Below are 19148 nucleotides of genomic sequence, written 5' to 3'. Positions count from 1 at the left end.
CTGCGGAGACCTCAGTGCCCACTCTGGAAGGTTCCACAAGTCTTGTCACTTGATATTAGAAACAATTTTGTATTGGTTTACTTTTTATTTTCAATTTTCAAAAGTCAATGCTTCCCAATTACAAAAGAAAAACGTGTTCATTGGAGAGAATTTAGAAAAAAGAAAAAGTCAGCATTACATAAAGTCCAAACTAAAGCTCTCCTGCAGGAATCACAGAAAGTAAAGCCCCGAGTTTGCACAGCTGTCATCAGAGCTGGGTGAGCATCCCGCCTGTTCCCCGTCTCACCTGTGGATTTCCCAGCATGTAGATGAGGCAGAGACCTTCTGTCTCCGTGCTGTAGACTCACGGCAGAACCTTTACCACAATGCCTTCTGTGGAGCCCTTGGGTTTCTGAAGCACTTTCACGAAAGCCACGTGAGAGAGAAAATGGAACACGTGCCTCCATTTCGTGGATGAGGCACTTGCCACTGTCTCAGGGCCACGCCCAGTGGAACTGTGACCGGTGGCAAACCATGTCCCCTTCGGGTTCCCAGGGTCACTCGTGGCGGTTAGTTTCCCATTTGTGGAAAGGCTGTGGTCCCCGGGTGTGGACCTGACTCTGTGACTGTCGTGTCCTGCCTTGCTGCGGGCGGTCTCCAACCCACGGTTGTGGCCCGAGAAGCAGCTGACGCTGCCCAGCAGAGCCGTTGTCTTGGGAAGAGCACACACAAATGTTCTGGTAGCGTGAGCGTGTCTGGCACAAGCACACCTGCTATAAAACACAACCGGGAGGTGCTGCTCGCTGCCGCAGCCCCTTTGCTCAAAAGAGCTTGAAACACACTCACAATAGCATTTGTTTGTGTAGAAAGTGGGTCATTTGTGGGGCAGCTCAGGTACCTGCTGTAAATACAAAGCAGGCTTTTCTGTTTGCTCTCCCTGCTCTTCCCGGTGGTGCTAAGTGGATGTTTCCTTTATCTCTTTTCCAGCCACCAGAGGACCTTCGTGCTGGAAGTCATGGGGAGGCACTGCGGGTACGTACGTGCGGATGCGGCTGGGATGGAGAGGACCCCTAGCACAGTCCCTGCGGGGCCCCGCACCCTAGCATGAAGGTGCCAGGAAGGGTTCCCGAGGAGCCAGCGGCATCCTGTCTGCCAGGGCTGGCCCTGAGCTCGGGGTGCCCGGCGCAGCCCCACGAGGTCATTGCTGTCTCCGTGCAGGTACCTGGCCCTGGTGAGTGCGCTGGCCTGTGGGGCCGACTGGGTGTTCCTTCCAGAGTCTCCACCAGAAGAAGGTTGGCAGGAAAACATGTGCATCAAACTCTCAGAGGTAAACCCACATTTTGCCTGTCTTAACTGCCAGCAATTCTGGTTGCGCTGCCCCGGCCATGATTTGCGGGGGCCGTTAGCATGTTCGGTTTGGACGGAGTTTTAGACAGGTGACAGCTTTCTGCCCAAAGTGGCTTCAGGCTGGTTGCTGGGGGCTTCGACCCCTCACGCGTCCATCCACCTCCTACTGTTGCAAAGAGTGATTTGAGGGAAAACAACTGACGTCTTTGTGTTTCTCGCGCAAAGCAGCAGCTACAACTGTAAAGAGGAGGTGAGGTGAGAGCCCAGGGTCTGGGGAACATGGTGCCTCCCTGACCCCACGTAACAGGGACAGGAGACCTGCGTGTTGACTCCATCTGAATCCCCCATCTTGCCGTGTGGCACACGTGGTGACAGCTCCTTCCGCTGTGGGGTCCCCACCGTGCTGGCCTTGCTGTGGGTTGGCCTGCTGTCTCCTCTGAGCCAGGCTTTTCCTTCCTTCTGTCTGTGGGTTGGGCTTGTGTTTCACTCCGTGGATTATCAGTGTCGGGCAGATTTCCTCTAGTTAAGGCTTCTAACTAAGGCATGCGAGGCCTCATAGGAAACAACGGTTAGCTTTCGGGACAGAAATCCCAATGCTTATGGAATTTCCCTTCTCTTATTTTCATAACCATCTTATCGCTGTTCCATAGACAAAAAAGTAAACGTATGGCAGAGGCTAATTATCGTTGCATTCAGCAAACACGTAAGCGTTGCATACAACCAGGACCCACGTTTCATAAGATATGGCCATTGCCTTCAAAGTGATGGGTTCCAAGAAAGGAATTCCAGCAACAAACCAGATAAGCTTTGCTGACCCAGAACCTCTGTAAGAAACTGTTGGTAAAGCTGTCCTTTTACTGGGAAGAATCATGCACCCTTTTGAGGCTGGAGCTCTAGGCTGCAGCAGGCCAGGGGCACGTCCCAGGGATGACTGTGACCATTGAGGTAACAAACGAGTTCATTATCTCTTGGTTCTGACCTGGGGACCTGGGCAGCATGCTGTGCCGGCCAGCTGGTGTGGGAAGGTACATGGCTGGTTGCAGGAGTCGGGCACTGGCCCTCCTGTTAGGCAGGTCCTTCATCGTGGCGCTGAGGGCATCCGCTTAATTGCTATTCCACGGGGCATTACTTGAGGGACGTGCCTGTCCCTGCATCTGTCCCGTCTCCTCCCGAGTCCCTGCCCTCGTTGACGATGACACTGCACAGGCCAAGGTCTAATGCCCTCAGAGAGCCGGAAGCACCCCGGCTGTGAGGAAGCGCCTGGCTGGTCAGAAGATCAGCAGTGAGGCCGTGGGGCTGATTTTCAGGTTTCTCCGTTATTTCTGTAACTGTACGGTCTTCTCTCTCTGCAGACCTCCTTGAGTTTCGGACATTGTAAAGCGCCCTGTCAGCTAGGACGTGTTTGGATCCCCCCTTAAGCGTTGGCAGAGTTAGGACTAATGGCTTGAGCTCACTTGGGTGGAAACACTTGACATTGTAGTGCCTGTCATTAATTTTTATCGGTTATCAGTGTAGCACTGTGAGAGTTTCTCTAAACACCTTACCGGATAATTGGCCCAGGAAGCAAGCCCCAGAGCATCCCCCCAATCATGGGCATTTCGGTATAAAGTTGGAAAGGACTCAGGGGCATCAGAAGTCCCAGGGCTGGATCCTGGCTCTGCCAACCACGGGGCAAACGATGTTTGGACAGACGACCTCCCCTTCATGTCCTAAGTTCCTCAGCTGTAACTCGGGGTCATGCTGCTGCTCCTTAGAGATTTTGTGAGGATTCAGTGAATGAGTGACTCCATCCGGGTGGGGGACCAGGAGGCAGTCAGTGAACTACACCGACAAGCTGGCTGTCTTCCCACCTGAGTGGATAGGTGACCCCATTTTTTTTTTTATAAATTTATTTATTTATCTTTGGCTGCGTTGGGTCTTTGTTGCTATGCCGGGGCTTTCTCTAGTTGCAGCGAGCAGGGGCTACTCTTCGTTGCAGTGCAAGGGCTTCTCATTGCGGTGGCTTCTCTTATTGTGGAGCATGGGCTTTAGGTATGTGGGCTTCAGTAGTTGTGGCTCATGGGCTTCAGTAGCTGTAGCTCGCGGGCTCTAGAGCGCAGGCTCAGTAGTTGTGGCGCATGGGCTTAGTTGCTCCGCGGCATGTGGGAACTTCCTGGACCAGGGCTTGAACCCGCGTCCCCTTCATTGGCAGGCGGATTCTTAACCACTGCGCCACGAGGGATGACCCCGACCCCATTATTTTTTTTTTAGCCGCTTTGGAATAGTGTATTGTATGGATGAAGTATGGCTATTTGGCCAATTCCATATTTGTGGACCAGTCATTACTTCCATTTTTGCTGTTTCAAGTGATGCTAAAATAATCATTCTTGTTGTCGTATCTTTATACCTTTTAGAAAGTACTCTGATTAATAAGTTCTTCAAAGTGTAGCACATTTTGGGACTTCCCTGGTGGTCTAGTGGTTAAGACTCTGACCTTTCACTGCAGGGGGCACTGGTTCGATCCCTGGTTGGGGAACTAAGATCCCACATGCCACGTGGTGTGGCCAAAAAAAAAAAAAAAGTGTAGCACATTTAGTATCTATCATAAACCAACAAGACAGCATGTGTGTTTGTGATGCAGGACGGGCCGAGCCCCCTTGGCTGACATCCTCAGGTGCTGCCCACTCTGGGCTCACCGCCCCACACAGCTCACACCCCCCAGAGGAGGGTCCTTGACTGGGGACTTGAGGGAGAACAGACTCCCTGAGAGTGATTTGGGCATCACAGGATGCTGGCCGGGAGCCCGGGAGCGCCGCGGCCCCCAGTGTTGGACGCTGCCAGCCTGGCTGTTCCTGCAGGGCGGCTCCGACCCCGCCTGGGCCCCGCATTCCCCTCTGTGCCCCTCCTGCCCAGGCCTGGGGCTGGCGCTGCCCATCACAAAGGCAAGAACCGGTTTTTAAGCACTGATTTTTATTCGCCATTATTTCTGTAACTGTCTGGTCTTACGTGCAGACCTCCTTGGGGTGAGGTGGCAGGAAGCTCTGCCTTCTGGGGGAGTTCTCGGGCCTGGTTTGCAGTAGAGAGCCCCCTCCCCGGAGAGCCCAGCCTCGGAGCTCATCACCATCCGGGGATCTGGGTCCAAGGCAGCGGGGGCCGGCCTCCATCTGTGGTGATGTCACAGCAGCTTCTGCGTCTGCAGGCCTGTCCCCCCTGCTCACCTGGGGCACCATGACCTGCCTGTGTCCTTAGGAACCACCATATGTGAAATCAGGTGACCGTTTCTCCCTGGAGAGAGGCCAGTTCAGGTGGGGCAGAGGCCCCTGTTGTGTCGTTAAGAATAGTTCAGGCATTTGAGGATTTCACCTTTTGTTTCCTTAGAACCGAGCCCGGAAAAAAAGACTGAACATCCTCATTGTGGCCGAAGGAGCCATCGACACCCAAAACAAACCCATCACCTCTGAGCAAATCAAGGAGGTGAGTGTCTCAGGCTTCTCACCCCCCCGAGCCTGTCTAGAAACGGGAGATTTAGACACCCTGGGCAGGGCGGGAGTCTGGAACTATGCGCTATTGTTTAAATATTTTTTGTTCTTCTTGGTCGTTAAAAATATTTTCGTAATGACTCATAACTTTATTAGCAGCAGAATCATACAGCTCCTGGCTTCTGGTGAGCCCCTGCCTCTGGAATACTGTTGGGAATATTCCCAAAGGCCCCGGGCTCCCCCGACAGAGACGGAGGAAATGCGATCGGGTGGGGTTAGAAGGTTCCAGCTCTGGGTCGTGGCTGCCCAGGAGCTAGGAGGTCAGCAGAGTTCCCCCTCCCACCGGAGCATCAGCTGAGCATGGCCTTACTCACAGAGAAAGCCGCTCGGCTGGCCTTAGTCACTGCTCCTCCGCCCTGCATGGAGGCCGACCCCTCAGTCCTGTTGCCCGAGTCCTGTTGGGCTTGGTCGGCGGGTGCCGGCTTGTCTGGCCCAGGAGGGATCTGCTGTGCTCTCCGGTTGCCCAGGTAACTGGGCAGGTTCTGGACACAGTGCTGGGGAGACAGACTCAGGCTCTGGTGGAAGCCGCCCGTCAGGGCAAAGCATATCATCACCTTGGCTTTGCAAGTTGGTTTCTCTGATGTCTTTTACGTATTTATTCCCTGACCAGCTTTTCACCTGATTATCAAAATATCTGTGAAAGTCATCTGCCAGTATTTATAGAAGTAATCAATACAGTCAGGGCAAAGATATTCCTTCCCACTTAATTGAAGTTGAGATTGGATTGTGGAATATTAGAGCCAAAAGGGACCATGGAATTCCTGTGACCCAGCCCCATCATTTTTATAAAGTAAATGAGGGCCAGTCAAGACAGGTAGCCTGTCCCGGCCACCTGGCTGGGTTCACCCGGGCCCTGGACTGAGGGGATGCTTTGATTTTACTGTGTCATGCTTTTCAAATACAACCTTACAAATTCAAGGTGATTTCAGGGAAATGTTTATATTTTTACAAAGTATGTGCTTGAAATACAAGCTATAGAAACAGTGATTTTAAAAAATCGTGTTACTTATGTTCACTTGCGAGGTAGGAGCGCAAAGGTTTTATTTGATGATAAAAGTATTCTTTAAAAAATATTAATTTCAGCAAGCCGTTAAGCATTCAGGAAGTGAAATTTAGAAACTAGAACATTCTTCAACATAGATGTGTAGAAAGGGGAGAGAGAACTTCCCCTGCTCCCAGCCCCCATCCCTAGAACAAGCTGATGTGCCCGGCCATGTCCTGTGTTTCCCCTCAGCTCGTGGTCACACAGCTGGGTTATGACACTCGGGTGACCATCCTTGGACACGTGCAGAGAGGTGGGACGCCTTCAGCCTTTGACAGGATTTTGGTAAGTGAGGCTGGAAATGGTCAGGCATCGTCACAAGGAGAGGAACACTTCTGGGATTGCAAAGGGACCAGTTTGCTAAGAAGACTGGGTGATCTTGAGTAGAGCCATCGGTAAAGGGCGTGTCTGCCCACAGCGACAGGTGGCTTGTCCCTAGGGTGCTATGACCCGTAGTCTCATAGGGAGACCTGCTAGCCGAGGGGGTTTCCTAGGCCCCTGGTGACCCAGACACTGAGAGACCCCGCTAAACGTGGGGGACAAACCCAGAAGGTGGAAAGGGGGTGTCCACGGGCAGGTTTCTAGAAATGGACCCAGGGACCACAGAGACCCAGAGTCCGATTCTCGGTTTCCTGCTCCGCTCGCCTCTGACCGCCCCGCCCCCCAGCGCGCCGGTTCCTAGCGGAGTTGATCTTGTTGTTGGAGGTGGGTTAGAAGTCAGCGGGAAGGGCTCTGGGTAACTAACGGGGACTCGGTGCAGGAGAAGCGAGGGGGCCTTGAGGACGGAGGAGCTGAGAACATGGCTGGGCCCGTCTGAACGAGGGGGACCTCTGTCTGTGGGCGCCGGGCTGGTCTCCGGGCGGGCCCAGGGCCAGCTCCGACCATCGTTATCTCATTACCAGGCCAGCCGCATGGGGGTGGAGGCCGTGGTCGCCCTCCTCCAGGCCACCCCCGAGACCCCGGCCTGCGTGGTGTCGCTGAGCGGGAACCAGGCGGTGCGGCTGCCGCTGATGGAATGCGTGCAGATGGTGAGTGCGGGGCCGGGCCCCGCCCAGCACGGGCAGACAGCCTTCCCCGGGACCCAGGGCCCCCTCCCCGGGCCCGTGACACCGAGCACGCAGGCCCCCTCCGCGAGTCTAGTTTGCCGGGAGGGGGTGTCCTCGGGGTGCCTGGGCGCTTCCTGTGGGCGGGTCAGGCCGGAGACGGCTCTGCAGGGACCGCGGGGGGATTCTCGGGGTTGGGAGGGCACCATCCAGCCTCTCCAGGGTCAGCTGCTCCTGCCCTCCCGTCCCCGAGGCCCTCACACCTGTGATGTGACACGGGGATGGCCGACTCGGGGGGACCCCAACGTGCGCCGCCTCCTCTGGGTGTGGAGCGCAGGCCGGTGGCTGCAGGGAAGCGGGGGATGGTTTTCCAGTTGACCGTCCAGTAGCTGCGGTGGCCGTGGAGTTGTGTTAGGAATTGTTACCATTTTTTATTTTGCAAAGTCTATTCATGACTCTCATTTTATTTGGTCTTCCCAGTGGCTCTGAGGTGTATTTTATAACATTTACAGAGAGGTAATTAAGTAATTAAGTCACAGGACTTGTTGAAAGTAACCCCTTAGAAACATACTTCCCAAAAGCCGATGGCAGTAAAGGAAGTCTCTGCGTGTGTGTGCATGTGTGTGCACGTGTGTATGAGCGTGTGTGCACGTGTGTGGACTGTGAGGCTGTGGCTCAAAAGAACAGAACGTGGAATGATGAGCAGTTTATTGTGAGCACATTTCTTCTGTCCAGTGTCTCTCTGTCTGTTTTGAGACAGGCAGCCAGTAGGTACCACTAGCTTGTCCTTGAACCACCGTACGTTGTGGTGCCTCAGCCAGACCGTTCACAAGGCCACAGCCAGCCCCTCACTGACCACTGCTTGCCAGGTGTTTTCCTAAGGGCCTGGCAGCGTTCACCACCACAATGACATGGAAGTAGAGGCATTTTTCTCACCACACAGAGGAGGAAACTGAAGCTCAGAGCGATGGATGACTTGCCTGGGATCCTGAGGTTGAAGGGGGAGGGGGCCGGTGCTGGTCCCGCAGCGCTCTACCCCCCGGGACAGTCCGCCCCCCGCCCCTGGCACAGCGTCACCTGCGTCCTCCGCTCCCCGGGGACAGGGATGGTTCTGTTTGTTCTTTCCTCACCAGCGTCAAATGGGGATTTTTCAGAGCCTGGCCTGGGAGATCCGCTTCCTTCTGGCCTCGCTCTCATGGGCCGGAATCCCTAAGATTTCAGGACCCACTTACTCTGGCAAGGCCAGTGGTCCCACCTCGTCCTTTTCTACGAAGCAGCCTGGGTGGGCGGCCTAGGCTTCCCCCCCGTAGCCAGGCAGTGCAGGCTCACTGACCCCAGGCTGCCGGCTACAAGGTTGGACGTGAAGGGACCTGGATGCAAGGACCAAGCTGGTTCCAGGTCCCTAGCCTGGATCTGAGGATGCACCGTCTTGACATGTCCTTTCTTCCTTTTGTTATTTCCTTAAAGACCCAGGAAGTACAAAAGGCCATGGATGAGAGGAGATTTAAGGACGCTGTGCAACTCCGAGGAAGGTGAGTCTTCTGAAAAAACCTGTTTTGCTGGGAGCCTTTGTTCGTCAGGCCTGGTGTTAGAATGTGCCTCCAGGCGGTGCTTGTTCTGTATCAACATAAGAAGTCAGAAATTAAGACAGTATGCAGTCAAGGCATTATTCCTAAAGGTCATGGTCGGGTGACTAATTACAGAGAAATTTATTTTTTGGCAGGGTTGTGGGGGGCAGGTCATTTAGAAGCTGATGAAATTAGGATAGAGAGTGGCATGTGGCTGCTAGCATTTGGGGAAAGAAACTTGCTGCATCCTAAACGCCCCTGCCCCTCAGCCCCTTATAGCACATCCATTCCAGTCACTGGGAACACGTGAGGCTGCCTTCCCTGAGAGCCCGGACACAAAGCTGGCACCTGCGGGCCATCTGCGTCCGGCACAAGCGTCCTCTGAGGCCCCATCTCCCCAGATGAGCCCATACTGCTCCGTCCACATTCTAACGTTTGGTCTGACACCGTCCTTTTCTTCTAGGAGCTTCGAGAACAACCTGAACACCTACAAGCGGCTCGCCATCAAGCTGCCGGACTCCCAGATCCCTAAGGTAGGAGACGTTGTGGTGCGCCACGTCCTCGCCTCCGGCAATGCCTGGGTCCTCCTCTGGCCTGGGTGCCCTTCTGCCCTGGCCAGTTCGGGCCTTGGCTCCCAGGAGACCGCCCCGCGCCCCGCCGACCCTTTCCTCTTGCCCCTCCCACCTGGGCGACTCGGCTTTTCAGTTCCGGTGCCTGGGCCCCGCGCTCAGCCCGTACGCTCCGGCTCCAGGGTGCAGCGGTGCGAGCCGTATCCGCAGCGACACGCACACACCCACACGCCCCCTCCTCCCGACTTACAGAGCAACTGCAATGTGGGCGTCGTGAACGTGGGTGCGCCCGCCGCCGGCATGAATGCGGCCGTGCGCGCTGCTGTGCGCGTGGGCATCGCCGAAGGACACAAGATGTTCGCTGTGTACGACGGCTTTGAGGGCTTCGCCAAAGGCCAGGTGAGTCCCGGGGGCGCCTGGCGAGGGAGGTCCTTGCTGAGAAGGCAGATTCCGGATTTCTCAAAGGTGGTAGGGAGGGCCTCTCTGGGGTCCGAGGACCCGGGCATTAGGTGGGAAGGGGGGCACGTGCGCACGAGGCTGCCGTGAGGTGTGCATGGGATGCCATGGGTGATGCGCAAGGCCCGTGCGCTGAGCGCCCACTCCGATAAAAACCTAGGGAGACGATTAACTGCTTGAGTGCTTACTGAATACACTTACTCTCCTCCGCGATTTACTTATTATGTTACCCCATTTAAATCTCTCAAAAATCTAAGATATTATCCCCATTTTCCTAATGAGAAAGCTGGGGCACCGAGTCTTAATTCACAAGACCAAGGTCATAGGATGCAGGGTGCTAAACACGTGGGGAGGCTGCAGACGCTACGCTCTTAGCCGGGTGTTTCCTGGTCCCCTCTCACCCGAGGTTTCAGTTCTGCGGTTTGTTACCTGTGGTCCAGGAATATTAAATGGAAAATTCCAGAATAGACAATCTGTACGTTTTAAATTGCGTGTCGCTGTGAGTAGCGGGATGAAATCCCCAAGTGTCAGCTCTGTCCTACCGGGACATGAATCATCCACTTGTCCAGGGTACCTGCCCATTAGTCACTTGGTGATCAGATCAACCCTCATGGTATGGCAGTGCTTAAGTTCAGGTGATCCTTACTTTACTTAATAATGTCCCCAAAGTGCAAGACGGGTGATGCTGGCAATTTGGATATTCTCTTACTGCGCCTATTTATAAATTAAATTTTATCCTAGGCATGTATGTATAGGGAAAGATGGGTATGTAGGGTTCCAGCATCGCTGGGGGTCTTGGAACATACTCCCTGCAGATAAGGGGGCGACTGTGTTTATACACCCAGTGACTCAGCAGCTACTTACTGAGTTCTTAGGCTGTGGAACCAAATTAGTGAAGAACGCAGACAAGACTCCCTGCATCTCAGGGAGGGAGATGACAGAGGTAAAAATCGGTGGAGTGAACTCTCCAGGATATCAGAACGTGACTGGGGCTAAAAAGATGCAGGGGAGGAGGTTGGAGTGCCGTGGGCATCTTCACTGAGGCCCTCCAGCCAGTGCTGCTGGGAGGTGACCCCTGACCAACGTGTGAGGGGCTGAGCAAGTGCCCTCGGGGACACTGGACCTTGGTCCCAGGCAGGGCGGGTGGTGCAAAGGCCCTGAGCTGTTGGGGGGTGGGGTGGGAGGGGCTCACGTGACCGCAGCAGAGGGGTGAGGGAAAAGGAGGCGAGGGCCGGAGGGTTTGTAGGTGATCCTAAGGGGTCTGGCCTTTGCTTTGAAAAGACAGGAGGGTTTGGAGCAGGGGCCTGGTGCGTTCTGACAGATTTCCATAGGAGGCAGGAGTGGGGAAGCAGGAGAGTAGTTGGGGGACTTCTGCAATAGCCCAGGCAGGATGCGGGCGGCTTGGTCCAATCTGGCGACGGCGGAGTCCGTGGGAAGTCTTCCACGGTCTGGGTGCATTTTGAAGGCCTGGCCAATAGGATTTGCTCTAGTACTAAGTATGCACAGGTGTGAAGAAAGGAGGCAGGAATGAGTTGCAACTGATGGACGTGGGAGATCTGAGAGGCGCTGGGACTTGGATGGAGTGGGAGGTGCCCAGTGAGCAGGTGGCACCCCGTGTGGGGCCTTCAGGAGACCTGGGCAAAGATGCGTGTTTGGAGGCCGGTGATATTCCAAACTGTGGCCGCCCCCGGGGGGAAGGGAAAGCGTTTTGCTGTTATGGCTGTGGGGTGTTGTGCAAACACCTACTGGGCATTTATCGGTGCTCGTAGGTGGTTCTCAATTTTTAAGAAGCGTTTTTTTAATCTTAGTTTAATTAAGAAAACTGTAATATTAATTTTTCTTTTACTTTGCAATGGTCGGATTTGGCTAACTAATGCATGCCTCTGATAGGCGTGGCGGGGAATAAGATGCTGGGTCCTTCCTACATGCGGGGGGCTTTGCCTGTCCGTGTTCCTAATTGTTGAGCCTTAGAATCTGGTTCAGGCCGCAGCTCATTCAGCCTTGAAATGAAAGCCGTTTCCTAACATTTCTCAAATCCTTACAGACACGAAGCCTGTCAGAGGTGCAGACATCTGAGCTGTTTTGAAAGCTCTCTAATTCCTTTTTCTTTTTCGCAACAGCTGTTTCTTTCTGTTTGCACGTTAGGTAAAAGAAATTGGCTGGGCAGATGTCGGCGGCTGGACTGGCCAAGGCGGCTCCATTCTTGGGACAAAACGGTAATTCTCCTGTCTTGATTCTGACCTGAACGTTCTTGCGGGGAGCAGCTGGTGCAGATGCTGCTTTAAGTTCCCGTAAAGGAACCCAGGAGGAATTGGTTCACGTCCTGGCTCCAGTCCGGGAGGGACCCTGTTGTGTTATGGGGAGTTGATGAGATGTGGCCTGAAAAAGAGACAAAGCAGGGGACCTGGGAATGGCTTCCTCTGATAATTTCTTGTTTCCATTGATTGGAAGAACCCAGTGGTGGCAGAAACCCCTCATCTCGCTTGAGGTGATGCAGGCAGGGATGTCTGAGCTGCGGTGACCTTGCTGTGTAGACAGGATTGATGGTGGCTCAGTGTTGTGGGGACTGCAGGCCTGAGCCGCCAGGTCCCCACAGCTGGAGGGGAGGACCTGGGGGGCTCCACACAGAACCACACGTTTCTGAAGTGCAGCCACTTCTGTTCTCGGGCACAGCCAGGGATGGGGTGTGTTCCCGAGGCGCTGATTTAATACGAAGCTGTTTCTTCTCTGATCTCAGGGTGCAGCCATCTCTATGTGGCACATTTTAATGTGGAAAGGAAGTAGTTGGTACTTAAGCCTAACGAGTGTTGCACTCCACGTGAGTGTTAGCCTGTTTGTTGTCCAGGGGAATCGTCCCAGCCTCTGTCCTGCTGTGGAGCTGGGTGCCCGCGTCGCCCAGGAGTCTGTGGAGCTGGCCTAGTTCTCCAAAGCTCTTTTGGTCCCGTCACCCCCCGGCACCCTCGGGGGACAGCGTTCGGACAGCGGAGCTCCAGTTAGGAGCCAGGGCCCTATAGGCTGCCTCCTAGGCCTCTTCCAACCAACTGTAATGCCTCAGTGTAGTCGGCTTCACGAGCCCCACCCCAGGGCTGCTCTGGGGTGGCCGGAGGGGCCAGCTGGCAGTGTATTCTCACGATGCTCAGACGCTGGGAGGGACCCTGTAGTCGACATCATGACCACTCATGTGCCCTGGCCACCCAGGTCCTATGACTTCTCTACATCCACCCCAAGTATAAACCCCTGATTCCCCAGACAGCACAAGGGGAAGATCGGGGTGGGTGCTGGTCTCAGGATGGGGCACGGCTGACTATCGTTTGTCTCTTCCACTTGCCGGCCGTGTTTGAATAGGTGGTAAAACGGGACAACATGAGCAAGTGTGCGTGGAGGTGACTTTAAGTGAGCTTAGATGGGGTAAGGTACATGTCCTCTGTACATGACTCAAACACTGGAAGTTTCCATCCAGTTATTGCTGTGAACACTTGAAAGCTTTTGTGGTTCATTTTTTTTTCCTAACCAGGCAGCAGGGTTCTTTGAGATCCAGGTGTTGGACAGCTGCAAAGTTTCTTCCCCTTTTCTTTGGAAAAGACCCTCTTTTGAGACCTGACTGCTGGCCGCTCTGCTGCGTGTGGTCCCCCAGTCCCTCTGTCCGCCAGCAGCGTGGACGAGGGAGCGGACATCCCCCTGCCCCTCGGTGCCGTGCAGCTCAGCCTCGGAGGGTGGGGCACCAAGGGGGTCCTGCCTGACCGCCCCTCCCTTAAACCGTCCCCAGCACCCTCCCCGGGAAGTACCTGAAGGACATCGCCGCTCAGATGCGCACCCATGGCATCAACGCGCTCTTGGTCATCGGTGGATTCGAGGTACGTTCTGCTCCCCTGCTGGCTGGCTAGTGCTGTTGGTTTGAGTGGGGACCCCGTGCCGGCTCCCGTAAGCATCGTGCCGTCTGTCCCTCGGTGTGACCGGGGGTCATGCAGCCTCGGGCCCAGCGGCCACTGAGTAATGGTGATGCAGAGAATGAGAGGTGGCCGCCCTCGGGGACAGACACTGGCCCAGCTATGTAAAGGGACTCAATTGGGAAACGAAAGCTCGACTCCACGTCTAGGGTCCGTCCGCTCAGGGAGTTCTCACCTCTGTCGAGTCTGTAGAGATGACCTTCTCTCTTGAACTGGAAGCCCACTGGCTATTCGGAGAGGCGGGCAGTGATGGGGCCAGGTCATTATCTTTTAACTACATGTTGGACTGTCCACGTTCATTTTTGATATTCAGCCGAGATCAGTCCCATGATGACCTTTCTGTTTCCTTTAAAGAAAATGTGAGAACCTCAAACAGTCAGACTCTCACCCGTGAGCGGTTTAGTCTCACCCCGACGGGACGATGCCCGCAGCCTCACCTTGGGTGCAGCGCTGCCCGTGATGGCGATGCGTTTCCCTCCCTACCCCCGTCCCATCCCCACAACCGCACACACCCACCTGCAGGCCTACCTGGGGCTGCTGGAGCTGTCGGCCGCCCGGGAGAAGCACAAGGAGTTCTGCATCCCCATGGTCATGGTTCCCGCCACCGTCTCCAACAACGTGCCCGGCTCCGATTTCAGCATCGGGGCAGACACTGCCCTCAACACCATCACTGACGTGAGTGCTGGCAGCAGAGCAGGTGCCGCGGACACTAACCCAGGGCGCCTGGCCCGCTTTTATCTACCTGTGCACTCGAGGCAGAGCCAGGGCGCTAGGGTGGTTTGTTGAAAAGTTAAAAAAAAGAAAAAAAAAAAGGTCCAGTGGTTAAGACTCCGCGCTTCCAATGCAGGGAACGCGGGTTCGATCCCTGGTGGGGAACTAAGATCCTACATGCTGACGCAGCCAAAAAAAAAAGAAAGTCTGACAATCACTGATTCGGCTTCCAAAGATCTTTTGCCACCGTTTTCCTGTGCCGCGGCCAGAGTGACATCATCTGTAGCGCGGGTAGTTTTGGGTCACAGTGACGTGGATATTCATTTAAATGCCTTTTTTTTTTTTTTTTTTTTTTTGCTGAGCTAAATTTACCAAAAGCCTAAAACACATTATTGTGATAAATCCTGGGTCCACTGGCCCGTGCTTTGATATTTGAGGGTAGAAGCTGGACTAAAGATTTTATAATTTTATTCATTGACCTGAATCTTCTTTTAAACAATCGTATTATTTTTGGTTTCGGCCGATAGCCTCATCCTCATCTTCCCCTTTGTGGACTGGGACGCTAAAGCACATCTAAAATAATATTGATGTTATTTGAATGTGTTTTTTTTTTGTTTGTTTGTTTTAGCCAAAAGGCCATAACAAAACGTAGAAATACCTCTTAATCATCGTATTTGTAAATCATGCTTGGGAAATCACATTGGAGTTTGAAGATCAGTATCTAACACAGAATGCATCACTCCCTTTTTTAAAAAATTCGGCATCTAAAATTTTTCACTAAATTCTCACATTTTATTTTCCTTGCAAGACGTAGATCTTGTGACTGTTTTTCTAAGCATTTTTCCTTAAACCCATGGCATCAAATCTGTCTCTATGGTGCTCGTAGATAAAAGAAAAGCTTTTCAAATAGAATTTACCTGGTAAGCAATGCTTGTTTCTTGCTTTGCTGAGCCTCTTAAACTTTCCGCAGTGTCTTTACTAAAAAGCCCTCCAGTGTCGCCTGTGTCCCCACGCTGGACCTCCTGACTCACGTCCCCGCCCTCTTGCCTGCTGCTGCTTGTGCCTCCCCGGTGACACCGTCTGTGCTTTCGCTGCTGTGGGACTCATTCAGCTCCTCATCAGTGCTCAAGCTCTGAGTTGAAAGGTCATGTCTGTCGCAAAATGAATGTCATCACTGTGTTACTGCTTCTCCTGCATAGCTGGATCTGAATCTGCTCACTCCACGCTTGCAGTAGAAGCAACAGAAGTTCATTTCCTAGTTGTCACCTAACTAGACCCCCTTGGGGTGGCGGGGACCCTGGGAGTGGTCGTTGGTGGGTCCTGGCCAAGGTCGGTGCTCCCCCGCCCTGTGATGTTTCACGCGCCCTCAGGCAGGACGGGATTCTCCCACTTTATAATTCCAGGCTCCTTTGCTCCAAAGCATGGTTTTTCCAGGTGATAAAGATTTCTTAGGTGTGTTGTTGAAAATTTGAAAACCAGAATAAGTTTAGGGAAAATTCCAAATGATCCATCCTGCTTCCCTTCAGGGGATTTTGAGATGATTACGCGATCCTTTACATTCAGGTTTTTATTCATTCAAGTTTCTCGGAGCCAGGCTCACAGTTGTAAAGTGGGCAATGCCTGTCCGTGACTGGGCCAGGGCCGTCCTTACAAGGTAGGTGGAAGTGATGCTCCGAGGGCCTAAGTAGGGTGTCTTGTCCTGGTTCATGAGGATGGTCAGGGGGTGGTCAGGGTGACCCTCCCCAGGCCTGCTCAGTGGATCCTGGAGCTGGGGGCACAGAAGGCCGGGCTGGCGTGTTGAAGTCGCTGGGTTTCTCCCAGGGTTGTGTGTGTTAAGCCACAGTGAGGCTGAGTCTCTTAGGAGGCCTGGGTTCGGGCTGGACCTCGGCTGGGCCGGACACTTGCAAGAAGTGGGACAGCAGGCAGGACCATGCTGGGGGAGGGGCCCGAGGTGGCCAGAATGTCCCCAGGGCCTAGGGTGAGGACCCCGAGGTGGCCTCACGTGGTCAGCTGTCACATCCTCTGGACCCTTAACCACTGTGCTCATGTCACCTCCTCCTACCTCCTCCTTGTCAGCCTGTGCGCTGAGCTTACAGACATGTCACCCGAAACAGATCCCCGGGGGATTTAATGCCTCGTAAGGTCCCGGCGTCTCTGGGGCAGGGTTAACGTCTCAGGGCAGGTTTTTAGGGACTCCACAGGGTGAGGCTGTGCATTGCATCCTACTCCTCAGAACCAGCTCACTCGTCCCCTTCAGAACCACAGCTGAAGCGACCTCGGTGCTTCCCGGGCCCCGGGAGGTGGCCGTGGCTGCAGCTCTGCTGGTGGCCCTGAATTACGTCAGTGTGGGTGGCTCAGCGTCGGCCCCAGGACCTCGGGCTCGCGTCCTGGACAGGGTTTGTCCCGGGCCCCCAGTGTCCCTCCCGTTTTCTTGGAGATCAGAGGAAAAGCAAGGGAGTGATGGTGACCAGAGGGTGGAGAGTACCTGCCGGTGTAGAGCCGCCGTCAGACTTCAAGGTGCCGGCGCCCCTGTCCGCCCCCTACGCCGTGCGCCCCCTGACCCAGAGTATCCCGGGGGCGGGGGTTCAGACAGCCCAGGAGTCCGTCTAACTGTGGGGCTCACGTCTGGGTCTGGGCGGCCCTGCAGTGGTCCTGAGCTGCGCTGGGCGGAGGAGGGTCCGTGTGGGGAGCGGGAGCCAGGCCGGGTGGAGGGAGCAAGAGGCGGGTGAGCAACCCTCATGGAGCCCCTCACCTTCCTCCCGGCCACTCCCTGGACTCACCAACCGCGGGTCCTCCATGCACGCGTCCTTGGGCTGCAGCCGCCCAAAACCCGGCCTGTTTGGGACTCTAGGGAATGGATGGAGGGAGGAGTAGCGGGTGGGCAGAGAGCACAGCCCTCCGGGAGGCCGGGGTCCATCCTGCCTGTGAATTTTCCTGCAGAAGGCACCCCGAAGTGGTTTTAGGCGGGAGGAATAAAGACGGACGGGGCGGAGGCCCATCGGGCACACGTTCTGCTGAGCATCTGGCCGTGTTTGGAGCTGTGGCTTCAGGACCCGCGTCACTAATGAGCCACTTTGACTAACACTGAGGAGGGAGATCCGTACCCCAGACCTGTGCTTGAGAAGGCCCGCTTCTCTGACATCTGAGCCCAACAGTTTCCCCTCTTCCACTCCGTGTCCCCCCACTTCTGAGTCTCCCCTCCTGCACTCCATGTCCCCCCACTGATGGGTCCCCCCTCCTGCATCCAGGCCCCCCACTTCTGAGTGTCCCCTCCTGCACTCCATATCCCCTCCCTGCTTGGTCCCCTCTCCTGCACCCAAGGCCCCCCTACTTCTATGTCTCCCCTACTGCACCCCATGTCACCCCACTTCTGAGTGTCCCCTCCTGCACTCCATGTCCCCCACTGCTGGGTCCCCTCCCCTGCACCCCAGCGCCCCGAATTCTGAGTCTCCCCTCCTGCACCCCATCTCCCCCCACTTCTGAGTCTCCCCTCATGCACCCTATGTTTCCCCAGTGCTGGGTACTCCCTCCTTCCCCCCATCCCCCACTTTTAACTCTCCTGTCCCGCACCCCATGTCCCCCCACTTCTGAGTCTACCCTCTGTACTCCAGTCCCCCACTGCTGGCTCCCCCCTGCACTCTAGGCCCCCCTACTTCTTAATTTCCCTCCTGCACCCCGTATCCCCCCACTTCTGATTCTGCCGTATGTACCCCATCTCCCCCCACTTCTGAGTCTCTCCTCCTGCACTCCATGTCCCCCCACTGCTGGGTCCCCCCTCCTGCACCTCAGGCGCCCCTACTTCTGAGTCTCCCCTTCTGCACCCCATGTCCCCCACTTCTGAGTCTCCCCTGTGCACTCCAGTTCCCCCACTGCTGGGTCCCCCCTCCTGCACCCCATGTCCCCCCACTTCTGAGTCTCTCCTCTGCACTCCATGTCCCCCCACTGCTGGGTCCCTCTTGCTGCACCCCCTGTCCCCCCACTACTGGGTCCCTCCTACTCTACCCCATGTCCCCCCACTTCTGATTCTCCCTTCTTGCACCCCAGGCCCCCCACTTCTGAGTCTCCCCTCCTGCACCCCATGTTCCTCCACTGTTGGGTCCCCCCTCCTGCACGCCAGGCCCCCCACTTCTGAGTCTCTCCCCTGCACCCCATGTTCCTCCACTGCTGGGTCCCCCCTCCTGCACCCCAGGCCCCCAACTTCTGAGTCTCTCCATTGCACTCCATGTCCCCCCACTGCTGGGTCCCCCATCCTGCTCCCCAAGCCCCCCACTTCTGAGTCTCCCCTCCTGCACCCCGTGTCCCACACTTCTTAATCTCCTTTAACCCCTTGGATCCAGGTTCCCTCTGACCCTGTACCCACCCTGCTTCATGCTCTCCACAGCTCTCTGGTGCTGTTGAAGGAGCACGATAGCTACCCTGACTTTTGTGTCCCCTTTTGCCTGGTGCCCGCTACCTTTAGCAACAACGTCCCAGGCACAGACCTGAGCGTGGGCTTTGAAATCGGCCTGAATGTGGTCACGGAGGTAAGAGCTTCCGTGTTTGCCGTCGTGGTTTGTTTGCCGCAAGTAGACAGCCCATGAGGTGGAACCTGTAGGGTCTGTCTTTCCTCCTTAAGGAGAAACGGAAGGGGGACCCCATCCGATCTTCCAGGACAAATGAGCCCAGTTTATCATCAGCTCAAGTTTGCGTCACTTCCCACCCAGCTTCTCTGTCTCTCGGGGTTGTGGTGGGGAGGTCAGCCCACCTGTGCCGACTAAAACTAGGCTGTTCCATGGGTGCTCTGGGTGATCCCTGTTCCTGCACCCTTGGAGGTGCCTCCCAGTGTGGTGAGGCTGCTGCCAGGTCCCCAGGTGACGAGCTGGCCGCATGGTCCGCTGGAGGAGACGGGACATGGAGCAGGTTGGGGCGGGGGAGTGTAGACTGTTCCGAGGGGCGTGAGAGTCCACTCGACTGTGGGCCACGGGGAGG

The 19148-nt window shown here is 55.3% G+C and overlaps 1 protein-coding gene across 2 annotated transcripts in view; it reads left to right on the top strand.

Moving 5' to 3' along the window:
• Positions 1-19148, top strand: part of PFKP (phosphofructokinase, platelet) — a 72312-nt gene that overhangs the window by 43663 nt on the left and 9501 nt on the right. Inside the window, exons 6-16 of one of the 2 annotated variants that reach the window (XM_079699742.1) lie at positions 967-1011; positions 1198-1306; positions 4684-4779; positions 6079-6171; positions 6789-6914; positions 8397-8461; positions 8961-9030; positions 9319-9465; positions 11668-11738; positions 13289-13376; positions 13992-14144. In XM_079699742.1, coding sequence (XP_079555868.1) covers positions 967-1011; positions 1198-1306; positions 4684-4779; positions 6079-6171; positions 6789-6914; positions 8397-8461; positions 8961-9030; positions 9319-9465; positions 11668-11738; positions 13289-13376; positions 13992-14144 — 1063 coding nt within the window. The remainder of the gene's footprint in view (positions 1-966; positions 1012-1197; positions 1307-4683; positions 4780-6078; positions 6172-6788; positions 6915-8396; positions 8462-8960; positions 9031-9318; positions 9466-11667; positions 11739-13288; positions 13377-13991; positions 14145-19148) is intronic. The other variant, XM_079699743.1, reaches the window with a different exon arrangement.

Source organism: Hyperoodon ampullatus (assembly GCF_949752795.1).
Source record: "Hyperoodon ampullatus genome assembly, chromosome: 3".
Lineage (NCBI taxonomy): Eukaryota > Metazoa > Chordata > Mammalia > Artiodactyla > Ziphiidae > Hyperoodon > Hyperoodon ampullatus.
Note: the sequence above shows the minus strand (reverse complement) of the source record. Positions and strands in the feature narration are given on the sequence as shown.